Below are 16,436 nucleotides of genomic sequence, written 5' to 3'. Positions count from 1 at the left end.
TGTGTGTGTGTGTTAGTGAGAGAGGTGAGTGTGTTAGGGAGAGAGGTGAGTGAGTGAGAGAGGTGAGTGTGTTAGTGAGAGAGGTGAGTGAGTGAGAGAGGTGAGTGTGTTAGGGAGAGAGGTGAGTGAGTGAGTGAGAGAGGTGAGTGTGTTAGGGAGAGTGTGTGTGTTAGTGAGTGAGTGTGTGTTAGGGAGAGAGGTGAGTGAGTGAGTGAGAGTGTGTGTGTGTTAGGGAGAGAGGTGAGTGAGTGAGTGAGAGAGGTGAGTGTGTTAGGGAGAGTGTGTGTGTTAGTGAGAGAGGTGAGTGGGAGAGGTGAGTGTGTGTGTGTGTTAGGGAGAGAGGTTAGTGTGTTAGGGAGAGAGGTGAGTGTGTTAGTGAGAGAGGTGAGTGAGTGAGAGTGTGTGTGTGTCGTTGCGTGGTGAGTGTGTTGTGAGAATGAGTGAGAGAGGTGAGTGAGAGTGCGTGTGTGTGTGTGTGAGATGTAAGAGTGTTTGAGTGAGAGAGGTGAGTGTGTTAGGGAGAGAGGTGAGTGTGTTAAGAGTAAGGTGAGAGAGAGAGCGAGAGCGGCGAGTGAGTCAGAGCGGTGAGTGTTGGAGTGAGAGCATTGCGAGAGGGTGAGTTAGTGAGTGAGTGAGAGAGGCGAGTTCGAGTGAGTGATTTAGCGAGACGGGATCGTGAGTGTGTACTGCTCCTGTTTTCGGAATAGATCAGTCTTCACATTGAGTAGAGAGTTATTAAGCTTGCATATACTGCCTATGTATTGCCATTCCTCGCAGAGAGAATGTTATCGATCCAACAATCAATGGGATGTTTTGTCCTCACGGACGCTGCGGCAACTTTGAAAGTTTCAGCACTGAACGGTTGCGAGCTTTGCCCACTTTGTATCGGCTCGAATGTTACACTCCACAGGGGGGGGGGGGCGGGGGGCGAATTACTCGGTTCACTCACGAAGTGATGGGGGCAGTAGCTGTGCAGGCAGTGGGGACCGTCAGGCTGAGCGTGACTCTGTTGAAGCAGCCACTCAAATCAGCCGCCTCTCCACTGATTTTTGTGGATCAACATTTGAATGATGATGATAATAAGACATGTTTCAGTCAGTCATAGGCACAAACTCGACAACATCTGTGCCAAATTTCAGCTGTCTAGCCATGATAGAACATTTTAATTTACATTCGTATACGCTGTCCTGTATTAAGTAAAAACAAAACTGAACGCGTCACGTGCTGCCTGATGCACACGCGCTATGAAGAAGGTCCATAGCCCGAAACGTTGCCTATTATATATATTATCCCCGCCACTTTAAGACCACGGTATGTTTGCAAGCGTGTTGAGTTGGTCATTGCAGCAAAGCAGCAGAGGTGGTTTTTTGTCAGTCCACTGCTGGATTATGGTGTTTGACCATACTTCACCACTCTCGTTAGTTGCGGGTTGATTGAAGGCGGCGCTAGAGGAGAGGGTCAGGACCATCATCATGATTTTGGCGCTGGTTCGGAATCGAACCTGGGGCCTCCTGGTTCATGGCGCCATGTTCTACCCGCCGCACCACCGCCGCTACAGGAGACACGCTGCGTATTAATCGTCCCCAACATGCACTTGCCGATACTGCAGCGTTCAACAAACAAGTCGATCATGTAACAAGTATAACCCGTAAAAACTAAGTTTTTCACCTTAAATCCTTTATATGCGTGGCGGCTAGAGTCCTCTCGTCCCCTAGCTTGAGATGGCTGCCACCTATGGGTCAGATGATTGCATGGCAGCATTAAGCAATTGATAATTAAATATAATATTTTTGTCCTAAAAAGTGTAACATTTTCAATTTTTTTTTTCACGAACATTAATTGTCACGCACAACGAGTCTGTGTGGAAAATGTCAGCTCGATTGGATCACGGGAAGTGGGTTAAAAAACGACCGAAAGATTTGCACGGTCGTAAGCAAGCAAGCAAGTGAACTTAATATAAAGGATTTAAAAATCATCAGGAATCACGTTGCTTTGCTGACAACCTCAAAAAACAACCCCCCCCCATCCTCCACCCCCCTAAATATATTTACGTCTCTGCATGCACACACGTGCACGCACACGCACGCACTTCAATATTAAATCGGACCAGGTTTCCAAGTATAGCGGTTTCAAGCGCTATCAGCGAGCTCCTATTAATGTCATGGTGGGGTTGGGGCATGCTTGGTCACCAGCATCAATCATCGTCTGCTCTCTGGGCGTGGGGGTTGGTCTGCTGTTGATCACTTTTGCTTAGGATAATAATTTTAGGCTGAGCCAACCTGGGGGATGCACAGAGTGAATTCGCACACCCCATTAGATTATTCGGCGGCTATAATGTCACCCCCCCCCCCCACCTGGCGCACGTGATAAGCCGCTTTGTTGAGCCGAGCATTCGTTCGTGTGGCAGGTCACTTACTGAAAGAGAGCTGCCGAGCTCAGGGGGGCTTTACCCCGTCAATGTGAACCAAGTTGAGTTAATTTGCCACTGTTTGTGTTTGAGCCGCCGAGTCAACGAGGTGCACAAAACCACGACAACTTCGCCGCCTGCTCTGCCCATCCCAACCCCGCGTCACACGAGGACGACGGAGGCACTGTGACGACAACGACACGCACCACGACCACGGCACGCACTGCGTCCACAAAGCGTCCTCGGTGAGCGTCATCACGTGACAGCGGTGACGCTCGCCGCCGACGCCGCATCTGAAGGCGCAGCGCAACGATCGGGGAATCGCTGCGCGGTCTCTTTAACGGAGCTCGAAGATGAGCTTTTCAATAATGAGGCGACATGCTACAGGCCACGGATTCGCGCTGTGGTAACGAGTGTGCGCGAAGACGAATCACACACGCGCCCAGTCATACGCAGAGGAGGAAAGCGTTCATCCAAATGGTTCCTAACCCCCCCAATCCGCTGGGCCATTCCATGGGCTGGCAGCATCCGCCTCCCAGCCCAACGTTTTGTTTGAATCACGAGAACTTCCCACAACGGGACAAATGCGTGCCGGGTGGAAGCAGGAGGGGCAGCAGTGGACGTCCGTGACCGCACTGCACCGTTACTGACGAGTCCAATTGAGAATGAGACCAGTCTGCAGTTGTATCTTTGTTTCACCGCTGCTTGACGGGGTCAAGGCCACATCCTCAACTCTCTCTGGCTTCAGCAGCGGCACGGTCAACGCGCTCCGCTCTTTTGAACCGGTGGCTTAGGCAAGGCTGAGAGCGTTGTGCTTTTCAGGGTGGTGGTGGCCACGTGACGTGGCGGTGCGAGGAACGACGTGGGAGCCGTGCCTTTTTCCTGCCCGACAAAACGTGCGAACGCTGAGGTCAAACGCTGGCTGACGTTGGAGGGGCCGTGGGGGGGGCAACTTTGGCGCGGGCCCAACCGTTTGCCTGTCCACCGGGGCTACTGGTTTTTTGTGGGCAGCTCAACCTCGGCGAGGTCTCGGCAAGGCGAGGGCCTTGCTGGGTGCATGCGGGGCGATGGGCGCGTGCGATCGCCGGTGATCGCGTTAAAGAGTGGCCAGGTTCAGTGACTAAGTCGTGGACTTTGAATCGGTGGTCGTTCCTGACAATAAGCGCCGTTAAGCTCGTAAAGAGCTCGGGTAGGAAACAGCTTGCTGACTCTGTGTGTTCAAGGGCTCTAGGAATTATCAATCGGATTTGACATTTTTTTTTCAGTGTGACTGTTCCGCAAGAGTTTTTGCCTCGTGTGTGTACGAACATTCATCGCAGTAATCATCATCAGCAGCAGCAGCTATGCACTGCTGAATGAAGGCCTCAATGCCCGAGTTGTGGTCGTCTCTGACGGGCCCGCGATGCAACGAGATACATCTGTCATCAGGCGCCTTGTCTGGCGTGTTCACGCACAATTCCGTGGTTTGGCTTATTACATTTCCTACTGTGTTTGTGAAAGTTTTACCAACGACAAACTTGGGAACTCAGGAGATAATTTGACGTTCGCCCGTGAATCGTTGGCCATGTAGAAATATTGTCGACGCAATTTTTGTTGGGTTAATGTTCGTGCAAAGGCAGTTAATGTACATTCTTATTTATAGTACATGATTACAATCGACTCACTGTGCTTAATCCAGAGAAACCGGTTTAATTTTGGATGACTCTCACATTTAAAAAAATTTGGTAAAAACTATTTTTTCAGTACACACACTTTTATTTGCACTCAAAAGTAGAACAATTAATTATTTTTACCCCGGAATTAAAAACATTTTACGTGCTAAATTAAAAACGTGGGTAGTTCGCATAAACAAAATTAAATGAAAATCCTAAGATATTAAGCGTCAAAGGTTCCAAAGAATATAAAGAGAAATAACACGTCAAGTTCAATAAGTGTGTTATAATAATAAAAACAAGATTATCAGCAGCGCTGGCTTAGCCACGTGGTGGTGGCTAGGCACGTGACCTGCAATCCAGCACTCCAGGATGAAGGCCTCCCTATGCCACTGCCTTCCCTCACTGTCCCACGACGCCACAATCCACCGTACTCTTGCACACGAAAACTTATCTTATCGCTCCGTTTGGACGGTGGATTTGCCCTCTTCAACATATTCTGACCTTTGGCTGCCATTCCATCGCCGTTCTTGTCTATCGGCCGTCATCTCCTCGAGTGACGTGCCCTGCCCAAGCCACCATAGTTTTCTTAACAACGAATGTGGACTCCACCTGCTCCATCTGTAAGGGATAGAGTGTTGCCCCCTCGCACGCGTGGGTTTTTCTTACGGGAGCTACAGTTTCCTCTCGCATGTAAACCCTCATTAGTTCGACTTATTATGATTTATTTTACATGGTGGCGCGGGTGAGAAACAGTCCGCCTGAAACTCCTTTGCAATAATGACCAGCAACGGCAGAATGCAGCAGCAGCAGATTGTGCAACGGTGGCGGCGGCAGCAGCGGCACAGGTCATGAAGCCTTATCTGCCGTCAGTTTCACCTGATCTACTTCAGGCTTCTTCGGGCCTAGTGGGGATTGGTGTTACTGCCATCGTATGGCCAACTTGCTACCCCCAAGTCCACAAAACCTGCTTCATGTGCTATGAAGAAGGGCCATTGCCCGAAACGTGACCCGATTTGATATCTTTTTTTAAAAATTACGACGGCGTTGTTGACGAACGTGTTGACTTTGTTGTTGTTGTATCCTCAGGCAGGCCGCCATCCAAGTCGCGAATCCTGTTAAGAACCCGGCTCCTCGCAAGAAGCTGTGGTCCTCGTTGTCACCTTCCTTCTACCCGCAGAGTGGCCGCAGCGCTGGCGGCGACGCCGGCCGCGGCCGAGGCTCCGGGCGGTTGAGGCCCCTGGCCGCGATGTCTCGCCCGCACGTGCGGTACGACCGCTGCGACTACCGCGGCCGCAAGGAACGGGGCTCCGTCGACGCCATGAGCGACAGCAGCAGCTGCAGCAGCAGCAGCAGCGGCGGTGGTGGCGACCACCACTACCACCACCACCACTTCCAGCTTCAACATCAGCAGCAGCAGCAGCACAACAACAACCACCACCACCACGGCTCGGGGAGACCTGGGTTGCTACCGCTGCCAACCAGTGCGCCAAGCATTCCGTCGCTCATCCCTGCTGGGATGGGGCCCCTCAAACCGCCGACGCACGTACGCTCCGACTCCGCATCACGCTAGCAGCAGCAGCATCATCATCATCATCACCGTCATCGTCAACACCATCAGCCTCGACGTCAGTGTGTCGTCCCTCCTCGTTACTGGACTCACAACTGGCTTCCAGTTGAGCTCCGTGCTACACGATTCAAATCGCCATGCTTGACTCACAAAGCGCTCGTTCAGTAGTAGCCTCAATGTTTGACCGATCCTTCTAAGGGGTTTGATGTCGTCACGCGCGACCACGATCCTTGGTGAGCCACAATTTCGGAAAAAAAAGTTTTTGAGCTCGGGCTTTTTTGCTCCATTGGACCCGCAAATTTGGAACGCTCTCTGCCTGAGATGCCCCCATTTAGAAAGAAACCAAAATAGTTGTATCCCGAGGATATGTTGGGTAATCTGGAGATTCTTTTTTGCGTGTACATTTTACTGTACGGCACAATGAAGCCCTTTGTTGGGTCTGCTGCGTCTTATAAAAAAACTTAAATCCTAAAATAAGTGTCCATCATCGTCATCATCACAATCGTCGCTGTCATCATCGCTGTCATCATCGCTATTGGGATCATCGTCATCAGGGTTATCATTGTCATCTTCATCGCTTATGATGAGCAACAGTGGAAACTTGGTACAGCGTTGGCATGGAGTGAGTGAGTGAGTGGGTTCTGTCTGACCAATGAATACAGAGTGAGTTAAGAAATAACTCAAACCTTAGTGATAGGTTTTTACCCTTTTAACTGGTACAACAACTGACACCTTTGTACAAGGCCAAAAGGCGTACAACTCAATGGTCCAACACCAATGGAGACTAGGCTCTAAGAAAAGCTGTCTCGGGTGTGGACCAATCAACTTCAAGGACAGTGCATATCATTATCATTATCAGAGTTGTTTATGTTTGTTTGCATTTTGACTGCTTGTGTTGTAGTTATTGCAAACAAGATGCCTTGTATAAGGGTGTCAGTTTTTGTACCAGTTGAAAGGGTTAAAACCCATCACTATATTTTGCCACTGGTAAAGGAGGTCTCATAGTGACTCAAACCTTGTATATAATTTCGCGTTGGACTTGGACCGCTTAGCATAAAGGGAGGGTGCTTACCTGTAAGATTGTCAGTTCATCAGCATTCATTCAAGCGAGCCTGACCCTACTGCTGATGAGATACTGTGTGTTGAAACCGGTCCAAAGGTTTGCATTTTGTTGAATCAATGCTGCTGAAATGATGCGCTCGACGAAGGGGATGCAGCTGATGGGCCGCGTAAGAAATACGTGGAGAGACGGATATGCGAAGGACACCTTTTATGATGATTAATTTTGTTTTTGAAGAAAATTTGCTCGATGAAAAGTGGTTGGCCTGCAGAGCAACACAAGCCTGGTTAGTTAACGTGTGATCTCTGCCCGCGATGCGATTTATGAAGCTTCTATGCCAGTTTGACCGCGAGGGGGAACAGCGATTGTATTTGTGGGAGAATATAGAATCTGCATTTAAACCCCCAAAGGGGTTAATTTTAACCGGCTGAACTCCGGTAAAGTATAATAGAATCACCATACAACAAATGTTAAGCACATAAAGTAACAACATTCCTCGAAGTACAGTTTTTTTATTTAGCCTAAGGGGATAGCCGCCCGCCCACCCCCGCTAATGGCAGTCTTAATATGAACCAACCCACTGCACAAAAAAATATCCACACGCCATATCGTCGGAGGTGGAGCACTTTCTATAAATAGTCACAAACTAAACCATGCTCCTCACCCCTCTCCCCTCTCCCCCAGTGTGGATCGAGGCAATTCTCACCTTCCTCTTTCCAACCCCCCGGAGCAAGCGGTGGAAATTCCACGCTCCTAACGGTCGGGACGCAATTCGGGATCGGAATCTCCTATGCCGGAGGAATCCGAGAAACTACGAAATCTCGTTTTCACACAGACGTCCCGGAAAGGGGCGCAGGGGGTCAGAAAGTTACGACGGCAAACAAACAACACAACAAAAAGCACGCACGACATGAGTACAAAGCAGAGGTGGGACAAAGTCATTGTTATGCAAGTCCAAGTCGAGTCGCAAGTCATCAAATTCATGACTCGAGTCTGACTCGAGTCCAAGTCACATGACTCGAGTCCACATCTCATAGGTGGGACAAAGTCATTGTTATGCAAGTCCAAGTCGAGTCGCAAGTCATCAAATTCATGACTCGAGTCTGACTCGAGTCCAAGTCACATGACTCGAGTCCACATCTCATAGGTGGGACAAAGTCATTGTTATGCAAGTCCAAGTCGAGTCGCAAGTCATCAAATTCATGACTCGAGTCTGACTCGAGTCCAAGTCACATGACTCGAGTCCACACCTCTGGTACAAAGTGATTGGCAAGGTTAACGAGTCGCTTTAACAAAACAAAAAAACATCACCCGGAGGGCAACCGCTGTTGGTTTCCCAAGAAAGTGGTGCTCATTTGATCGACCCCGGGGGGTGGGGGGTGATAATGGGCTGAGTGAAACCCTAACCAGGATTTGAACTCGCACCCTTCCAATTGTGAGCCCCCCGCCACGCTCCACCACTGGTGAGGCGAGTTTTCTGACGTGCAGGCCCTATGCCAGACTCCCACTCCACGTCCGACAAATCGACTTCCATCGCATTTTGATTATTTAATTATTGAAATCCGAACTCAAGGCCTTCTTTTAATGAATTCTTGCAGGCATGCGCTGAAAAAGAGGTCATCACTTTACGGACATTGTACCGATTGGTCTAAATTAAGTCGTAACTCTTTGGCACTCCATCACCACCACCACCGCCCCTCCTCCTGTGAAGGTCCTGACCTGGCTGGGAAGTTGTGACTGTGTTCCGTGACGTGTAGTTGACCTCATGGACTTATTTGACACTGTGATAACTTTCTGCTTTGTTCGTGCTATTTCTTTTCGTGCAATTTCTATAGATTTTTTTGAATTAATTTTACATTCGGCATGCAGCGGCGGTACCAGCAGCAGTAGCAGCAGTAGCAGCAGTAGCTGCACAGCGGTAGGTTTGTTCTGCTACTTCCGTTGAGCGGAGTCCGTGCCCTTATTTGCCCAGGACCACGTGCTCACAAAACGCTGCCAATTTCACGTTTCCTGATGCCGCTTGTAAGCAGCAGCAAGCATGATGCACGGAGCAACTTTGTCTCTGTGTGTGTGTGCTTCTGTGCACGTTCTCATATTGCCCCCCCCCATTCACCCCTCCCCTAGTCACTCCCTTAAAACATCCATCTCTTCCCCGAGCCTTCACCACGCATCCTCCTATCAGCAGATATTTATGGTCGCTCTAATAATGCTGACGACGACGATGGTGGTAGCGGTGCTGAGCTTCGTTTATTCAGGAGGGCGTCAACTAAGCCTCGGTACTCTTTGCGACCGAGCGTTTCTTTTTTCGTCGGGATTGTTTGACCGATTTCATCGATGGCGTGTTTGGCATCGCGCGAGGATGAACGCGGCAGAGCCCGGAGGAAAACCCCAAGCATGCGTAGGAAGGTGGCCTTGGGGTTGATTACCCGTCAAAGCCCCGGCACAGATAGAGGTGTGGGAATTCGTTCCGTTGCATTGTCGCACGATTCCCAGAGCGCAATTGGAATACATCGGTTTTGCAGGCCCTCGTTTTTCATTTTTAGTTTCAATCGTTTTTTATTGTTTTAACTCAACACTATCCCGGTGCAAAGCACAAACCGTGACATGGAGAGGTGGTGGGGTGGGGTGGGGACGTAAGAATTTCTGCGGACAAAGCCCAGTGCTCGGTGCGCCTGGGGCTTGGAGCAGGGGGCAGAAGTTGGACTCCCGGGTGGGGACCGTGAGCGAGAGGATGACAAATAACATGGGGGACGGAAGGATCGGGGAAGGATAACAAAAACAAGGGGTTAAAGGTGGGAGGGAGAGAAGGGAACAACTTAACAAAAATCCGCAAAGCAGGAAGAACGAACACGCTCCGAGTGAACGTATCACCACCTCACGTCCCGCAGAGCGGTGGTGAACCCCTGTCCCGAACTGCCATCCGTGCCCAAGCAGCTGTCCCCTGGGTTCACAGAAGTTGTTAGTTTTATTAACTTACAAAAAATATATAAACGTCATTGACATGGGGGAGAAGGGATGCGGGGGGATTTGACTGACGACGTTTCAAACACTCGCACACTCAGCACTGAACTGGGCTTTAACCATCGCCGAAAAGTGAGCGACGTAGTAACACCACCACGTGGCCACACCACCACGTGGCCCTCACGGTACCGCTGTGCGGCACGTGGCAGCGTTACCGCGCTGTGCCCGTGCCCCGATAGCGCGCCCACCGTGGGGATGAAATCGGCCGCTCGTGGCGCCGGAGCCAGACGGGGGAGCCGCCACCTCGCGTGACGATCACGGAATGGCGACGGTTTGAGACGGAGGCCTTCGTTCATCCAGCAGCGGATTGGCCTTGGTCGATGATGCGAACGGGGACATTTACACGAGCGCGCGCGCCTTTGATCCGTGGAATTAATGCAACAACAAAAATTAGCTTAGTCACCAACGGCTTTGAGGAAGGGTAATTACCGGAAAGATCGGCTTACTAATGTGGATAATTTTTCTGTTACGAAAGCGATTGCTGGCTAGGACGACGTTAACGTTTTTTTTTATGTTTGTTAAACGAAGGCACACTCCGCTTGTGAGCATGTGTTGTAAATCAAAAAACTGTACAATGTTCGAGCCATTTAATATTCAATCCGACAGGCAGAGGGGGAGGAGTTTGTGAAAGGCAATTCCCCTGAGGCTAACCCAAAGCAGGCACTTACGTGTGCACGAGACACCCAAACTATCGCCCGCACCAGCAACAATAACAAACAGCGCGTTCATTTACCCACGAACAACGCCTCACTCAGCTTCCCGAATCGGAATGCGTGTCCGCTTCCTCTCTTCCGATGCCAACACAGATGAGATAATCGACCCCAGTTGCTCTTCTGCCTCCTCCTGGCCACCTCGCAGTGCCAGCGAGTTCGGGAGTTTCGTGGAAGAATGCTACTGCACAGACCCTTTGCTTGGTGCGTCACGCACGTGGCCATGTGCAGCGTGGCCACGTGGTCGCGTAACCACGTGCAGCGTAACCACGTGGTCGCCGTGGGCACGTGCAGCGTGACCACGTGGTCGCGTAACCATGTGCAGCGTAACCACGTGGTCGCCGTGGGCACGTGCAGCGTGACCACGTGGTCGCGTAACCATGTGCAGCGTAACCACGTGGTCGCCGTGGGCACGTGCAGCGTAACCACGTGGTCGCGTAGCCTCGTGCAGCATAGCCTCATGCAGCATAGCTATGTGCAGTGCAGCCATCCCCCCCACCCCCCCGTGGCCAGGCCGCACGCGATTAAACAGATATCGATGATGTGCGCATCACACAGGAAGCGAGTGTGACTGGTTGCGTGTGTGTTGGCCTAATCCCAACGGTCTTGAGTGCCCGCAAATGAGAAAATAATTCCAGCTCCATCGATTGCACACAAGCCCTAAGTAAATTACAGACTCATTTAGGATGCATTAGCGTCAGCTTGAGTGGGGGGGGGGCATGAAAATAAAGCACGATTGTTTATGTAATTTACCGTTATCGTTGTTAAATATGTTTTTAATGGTGATGGCCTTTATTTATCCGCGGCAGGCCCCTGAGATGCACAACTCATTTCCAAGAAGGTCCTGGCAAGATGTCAGCGACGGTTCATAATTTTTCGCTTAAAATCCACGGGTAAAACAATATATTACTGCAGCAGATGGCATCGTCATCGTCATGCACGCACGTCGAACTTCTTTCGCACCGTACGTAGCTGACCGTGATATTTGGAGGTGCTGTCATCATCATCATCATCGTCGGCCGTGCTCTACCCACGGCTCGATGAAGGCATCTCCCCAATCCGTCCCTGCAGATACGCCACGATCCATCGGTCATCCCGCGTGGGCGAGCTCATTTCACGGTTCCGTCTCCACGATGGAGGCGGGGGGGGGGGGTCCCCTCCCGCGTGCCTCCTCTCCTTTAGATGCCAGCTCATCGAGAGTGCCGCCCCACCAGCCGTCATTCCATCCTGGCGGTGCCGCGTCCCTCGCAAGCCCCAACTTTACTCCTATCGCGGAACAATGTGACACCATTTGCCTGCGTACGCTCCGTCCTTTGATCCACACGCTCCTCTCTCTCTCTGTCTCTCTCTTTTTTACGATCAGTGTAAACAAGAAGATGCTCGGTGTAGTCGGCACTTTGCTTCGTTCATCATTTCGTAATTTTTTTTTTTACATTTTTAAACTTTGCTTTATGTAAACCCCCACCTTTCGCTCACTCTCTCGGTCACTCTCTCGCTCACTCTCTCGCTCTCTCTCTCGTTCTGCACGTAGCCCTTCTCGCAGTCCGACGGCCTCCGACGGGTAGCTCATATCAGCTCGGTGTGATACCGATCACGAACCCGTCTCGACGAACATCTGGGGCACGATGCACAATCTGAGTGGCGTTTCGCTTTGGTTTAACAAGTCAAAACGGCGAGCAACGGAGACAGCCTTAGTCCGAGCTGTCGATGCTTTGGTGTGTGCATGGTCCTTGCGCTGGTTGCCTTTTGGTGGCCTTTCGTCAAGCACTGGTGAGACGAAGCCGTAGTTGATGGCCGACTCTGGGTACAGAGCAATCGGTTTTAAAGGACAGTGCGTCAACGTATGAACGCACATTTGTTCGTGTGTATATATATGATGTATTTTTTTTTATCACCACGCGCGTGTGTGGCGAGCGTTGACTTTATGCCTTGTAAAAAGGTGTCGATTTGGTGTTGGAGCATTTGAACACCTCCCGCGCTTATTCCGGAAATGGCAAAGCGTTTGCGTTTTTATTTTTATTTATCGTTTCCATCAACTTCAACCCCAGCGGATAAACTCGACGTGACTCCACCGGTCTCGCGCATCACGAAGTAATTTTATCACGCCTGTTATTTTTTTATTTTTACTAAATATATATGTTTTTTATTCCACATCCTCCCTCACATCGTACATTGCAACATTCTGACGTTCTCGGCCGGTAGTACCGGGGGCATCGACAATATCAGCAGGCACCCCGGACTCATCAGAGCAGGCGGGGGGGCGGTTGGATGGCCGGTTATTTCCGTTCTGGGTTCAGGTATTTAAGCCTGGTCTAAGGTTCAGGTTTGTAAGCCTAGTCTAAGATTCAGGTGTCTAAGCCTGGTCTAAGGTTCAGGGTTTTAAGATTGGTCTAAGGTTCAGATGTGTTAGACTAGTCGAAGGTTCACATGTTCAAGATTGGTCTAAGGTTCAGGTTTTTAAGACTAGTTTCATTATTCTTCCTTGTCTCTTAGCTTATAACTCGGATGCTCCAGTGCTGAGATCGGGCCTAATGAATTCAGCCATTGAGTATGGGAGAACAGGGGGGTGGAGTTCGTGATTTTTTCACGAACTCAATATGCTTTACCTTTGACACGGCTTCTATTAAAGATGTGCAGCAGCAGCAGCAGCAGTAAGCAGCCGCGTTGACGAGCGGACAGACGGCGGGCAGACAGGGCCAGCGCGGGACGGAGCGGGGTGACAGGATGGGCACGCGTGCTCGACCGAGTGGCCGGTCATCAGTTACATGACGCCCAGGCGGCACGTGTTTGCCCGAGGGGAGCCGCAGGCTCAGCGACCACCTGCCTCGCTTTGCACGGCGCGCGTAACGCGATCCCTCCATAGGTGCGGAGTTGCTTTCGTGCCCCCCCCCACCAACACCCCCCCCCCGCCACCTCATCTGCTACCCGACGACTCCAATTACCATATCGCAGCGGTTCCGATGTGCACGGTTGGCTAAGTACGTTGCGAAAGAGGTTCACCGTTCGTACATCCCAACCTTTCAGGCTGCGGCGTGGATACCGTGCGGGTGAAATTTGGGATGTGCGGCGGGAAGGCGGTGGAGGTGGGGGTTTCGGGAATTAACGTCGCATTCGCTCTGCCCCGAAGGGGCCAACGTGAATTGATTTGGGACATTTTTTCGCCAGTATCAAAGTATGAAAAATAAGAATAGGTTCTACCCTGACATGATTTCCTTACCGACCTCGATCCGCGTGTTAAAGCGAACGTAGACATTTATTGATATATATATATATTTTTAAACGGTGCTGCCCTCTCCGATGGCTTTCTCGTGCCACTCGGCCTCCGCCGCAGGGAGTTCTGGTGAGTCTCTCAAATGGGCCTTCCACGCAGGCCACGCGTCTTGGAAGGGATGTGGAGTACCCACACTTTACCCTACCACACGCAGCCTGCCAGTCAGACTGACAGCGCCATACCCATTAAGTTAAGGAACTTTGCTAATTCGTTTCATTGCAACTCCGATGTGCTAACCGTTAGACTACGGTAGTAGCATCCTATTAACATACAACAAGACAAAGATCCCCAGTACAGCCTGAACAGACTGCTGGGCCAAGCGCTGTTAGCGAGTAGCACCTATGATATACAAGAACAACAACAGCCGCCCTTCGCTACGAAGTTGGCGTTAACGTCGCCACGGCATTTGTTCCAGGCCAGATGCACTCCCGAGGCCACGGTGGTGTTGTCGAAGGCTCGTCGACACGAGGTCACGGGACGGATGGAGGTGCCCATGAGTTGACTGACGGAGATGCACACAAAGACAAAAGATCCCCCCCCGTGTAGCCTCAACGGACTGCTGGGACAAGTGCCGTTAGCGAGCAGCACCTGTGCATGACACGCACGCGCGGAGCACTCGACGTTCATTTCGTGCGTTTCCAGGCAGCGCGCACGGCGGAAGGTGGAGGAGCTCCTTCGAGGGCAGCGATGGGAACCGGGGGTCAGTGGACGCAGACCTCCACGGCAGCCCAGGGGCTCCACTGGAGCACCCAGGAGCCTCCTGCCAAGCAGATGCGCGAGAGCAACGGTGAGACCGGGCGCGCGCCTCTCTCTTTCCCTCTGACCGAGCCAGTGTCGTCTCTCGGTTGCCCTTTCATCGAAGGTGCGTTGCATCGCGCGATCGGGATTATATTAATATTTAATTATTTCGATTTTTTTTTTTCCCCGGACGTCCGTGATAAAAATCTTCGTAGTTTGTCGCATTCTTCCAGGATAGATAAAGATTCAGACTCTGTATTGATATGTAAGCAGACCAGGATGTGTGTGTGTGTGTGCATGCATTGGATATCCATGTCCTTGTCCGTTTGCCATATTCAATACGATTGTCACCCTTAGTGCGTTCGAGGTTTCCGTAGCTTAAATGTGAAATTGCGCTACGTACGATCGGTCTAAGAACTAATCTGCCCCGAGATGACTCGCGCTGCGGACAGTTCGTTGTTTGACGTCGGTTCGTGCCTGTGCAATATCAGTGTCATGCGACGCAGCAGTTTGCTTGCGGCGTCGCATAGGACATTGTGTTTGTTGATTAACTGTGAATAACCCAACGAATAATGGATGCCCATTGTAATTTATGTGACTGCATTAACTCCCCCCCCCGCGCCCTTCTGATCTTATTGTCTCACAAGTGACGGCGTCACGTTCATCCCTGCCCCCTCACCCCGCTCTATTTAAGACCGACACAGGAGGAGGAGTTCTCCACAACTCTGTGGCTGTTGCCTGGCGAGGCTGGTGGTTGTCGTTGTCGTAATTACCGGCGAAGTGTCACGGTACTCGAATTGTCAACGTTGTCGGTTTACTCTCAAACGCACAACCTGGCGAGTGCTGAACTCGTAACGGATTGGCATCGTTTTGATCACGTGACCTTACTAATTGGGTGTGTCGGGTGGTAGTGGCGGGTTTAACGACACTTCTATATTTACGCGATCTAACCCCAAAAGCCTCTATTATGGATAATATTGGTCGCGAAAGCCCTATTACCACTACTAGCTGTTAAACGATTCCTGTCCGCTTTGTCGCTGTGTGCTTTATCATACTCCGTTTTGCCTTCGTCACTTCGCTGTTGCGAACGAGACTCCGATCCTGGTCTCTGGAGGTCCTCGGCCCCGGTTCAACGAAACTCCGCGTGGCGATCACCCGCGATCGCGCCTGAGATCTCGTCGGATCTCAGACGAACGGGGAGGGTCGAGATGTGTGCAGAGCTTGCAGTGGCAACAACCATGCACAGCTGGTTGATATGAGCTGCTGAACGGGGTATGTTGTTGTTGCGCTGTACTTCTATGCTGCGTCGCCGTCGATGCTCCCCGCCTTCGCCAACCCGGGCTGGTGTGCGTGTGTGCGTGTGATGCAGTGTCGTCAAATAATAGTTGGGACCGGTTCACTTGACAAAGATTGACTTTAGCTGGCTCCATAGCACAGTTGTATGTGTGCACGTTGAACTTTTATTGGCACTGTACGTAGCCAGCCGTGCTAATTGGAGTAGTTCTTAAAAAATGAGTTTGTCAATCTAGATGATGATTTAAAAGTTGCATAGCACCCAGTGGCCTCCTAATATCGGAAGGAAGAGCGTTCCAGACGGCCGCAGAAAGCGCATCTGAAAGCGCGCGGCGTATGTACGTACGTATGTATGTTGACCAACCGTGCTAATCGGAGGTGCACGATGTTCGATGGTGTCAGCCTAAAGCCGCTGCTGCGAGCGATGACCGGAGTGTGCGCGTGGTGGCTTATGCTCCTGCGTGATGCGGTGCAGTCCAATGATGGTCAGGACCGGTTCACTTTCCTCTCACCGTGGATGTTCAGCTACGGCAAAGGATTCACGTCAGCTGGCTCCGTGGTGCGGTTTTCTCACCCGCTGCGCCGCCGCTCCGCCGCTCCACACCCTACACGCGCGTGAACTCAAAGAGCGCGCCTTTCATTACGCCTCGTGTACAAGTAAACCTCTTGTTTGGGGAAGGCCAATTGGCTGATGCGTTGAGTTTTAGAGGTTAG

General features: G+C 51.1%; 1 protein-coding gene across 1 annotated transcript in view; it reads left to right on the top strand.

Annotated features, from left to right (window-relative positions):
- The window catches only part of LOC144938528 (kelch-like protein 29), a 129,216-nt gene that overhangs the window by 40,708 nt on the left and 72,072 nt on the right, over window positions 1-16,436 (top strand). The window contains exons 2-3 of the mRNA XM_078866424.1: window positions 5,240-5,605; window positions 14,334-14,478. Coding sequence (XP_078722550.1) covers window positions 5,309-5,605; window positions 14,334-14,478 — 442 coding nt within the window. The 5' untranslated portion in view covers window positions 5,240-5,308. The remainder of the gene's footprint in view (window positions 1-5,239; window positions 5,606-14,333; window positions 14,479-16,436) is intronic.

This window comes from Lampetra fluviatilis, chromosome 22 (genome assembly GCF_964198595.1).
Source record: "Lampetra fluviatilis chromosome 22, kcLamFluv1.1, whole genome shotgun sequence".
Taxonomy (NCBI): domain Eukaryota; kingdom Metazoa; phylum Chordata; class Hyperoartia; order Petromyzontiformes; family Petromyzontidae; genus Lampetra; species Lampetra fluviatilis.
The sequence above is the reverse complement of the archived record's forward strand: the minus strand, read 5'-3'. Positions and strand labels throughout refer to the sequence as shown.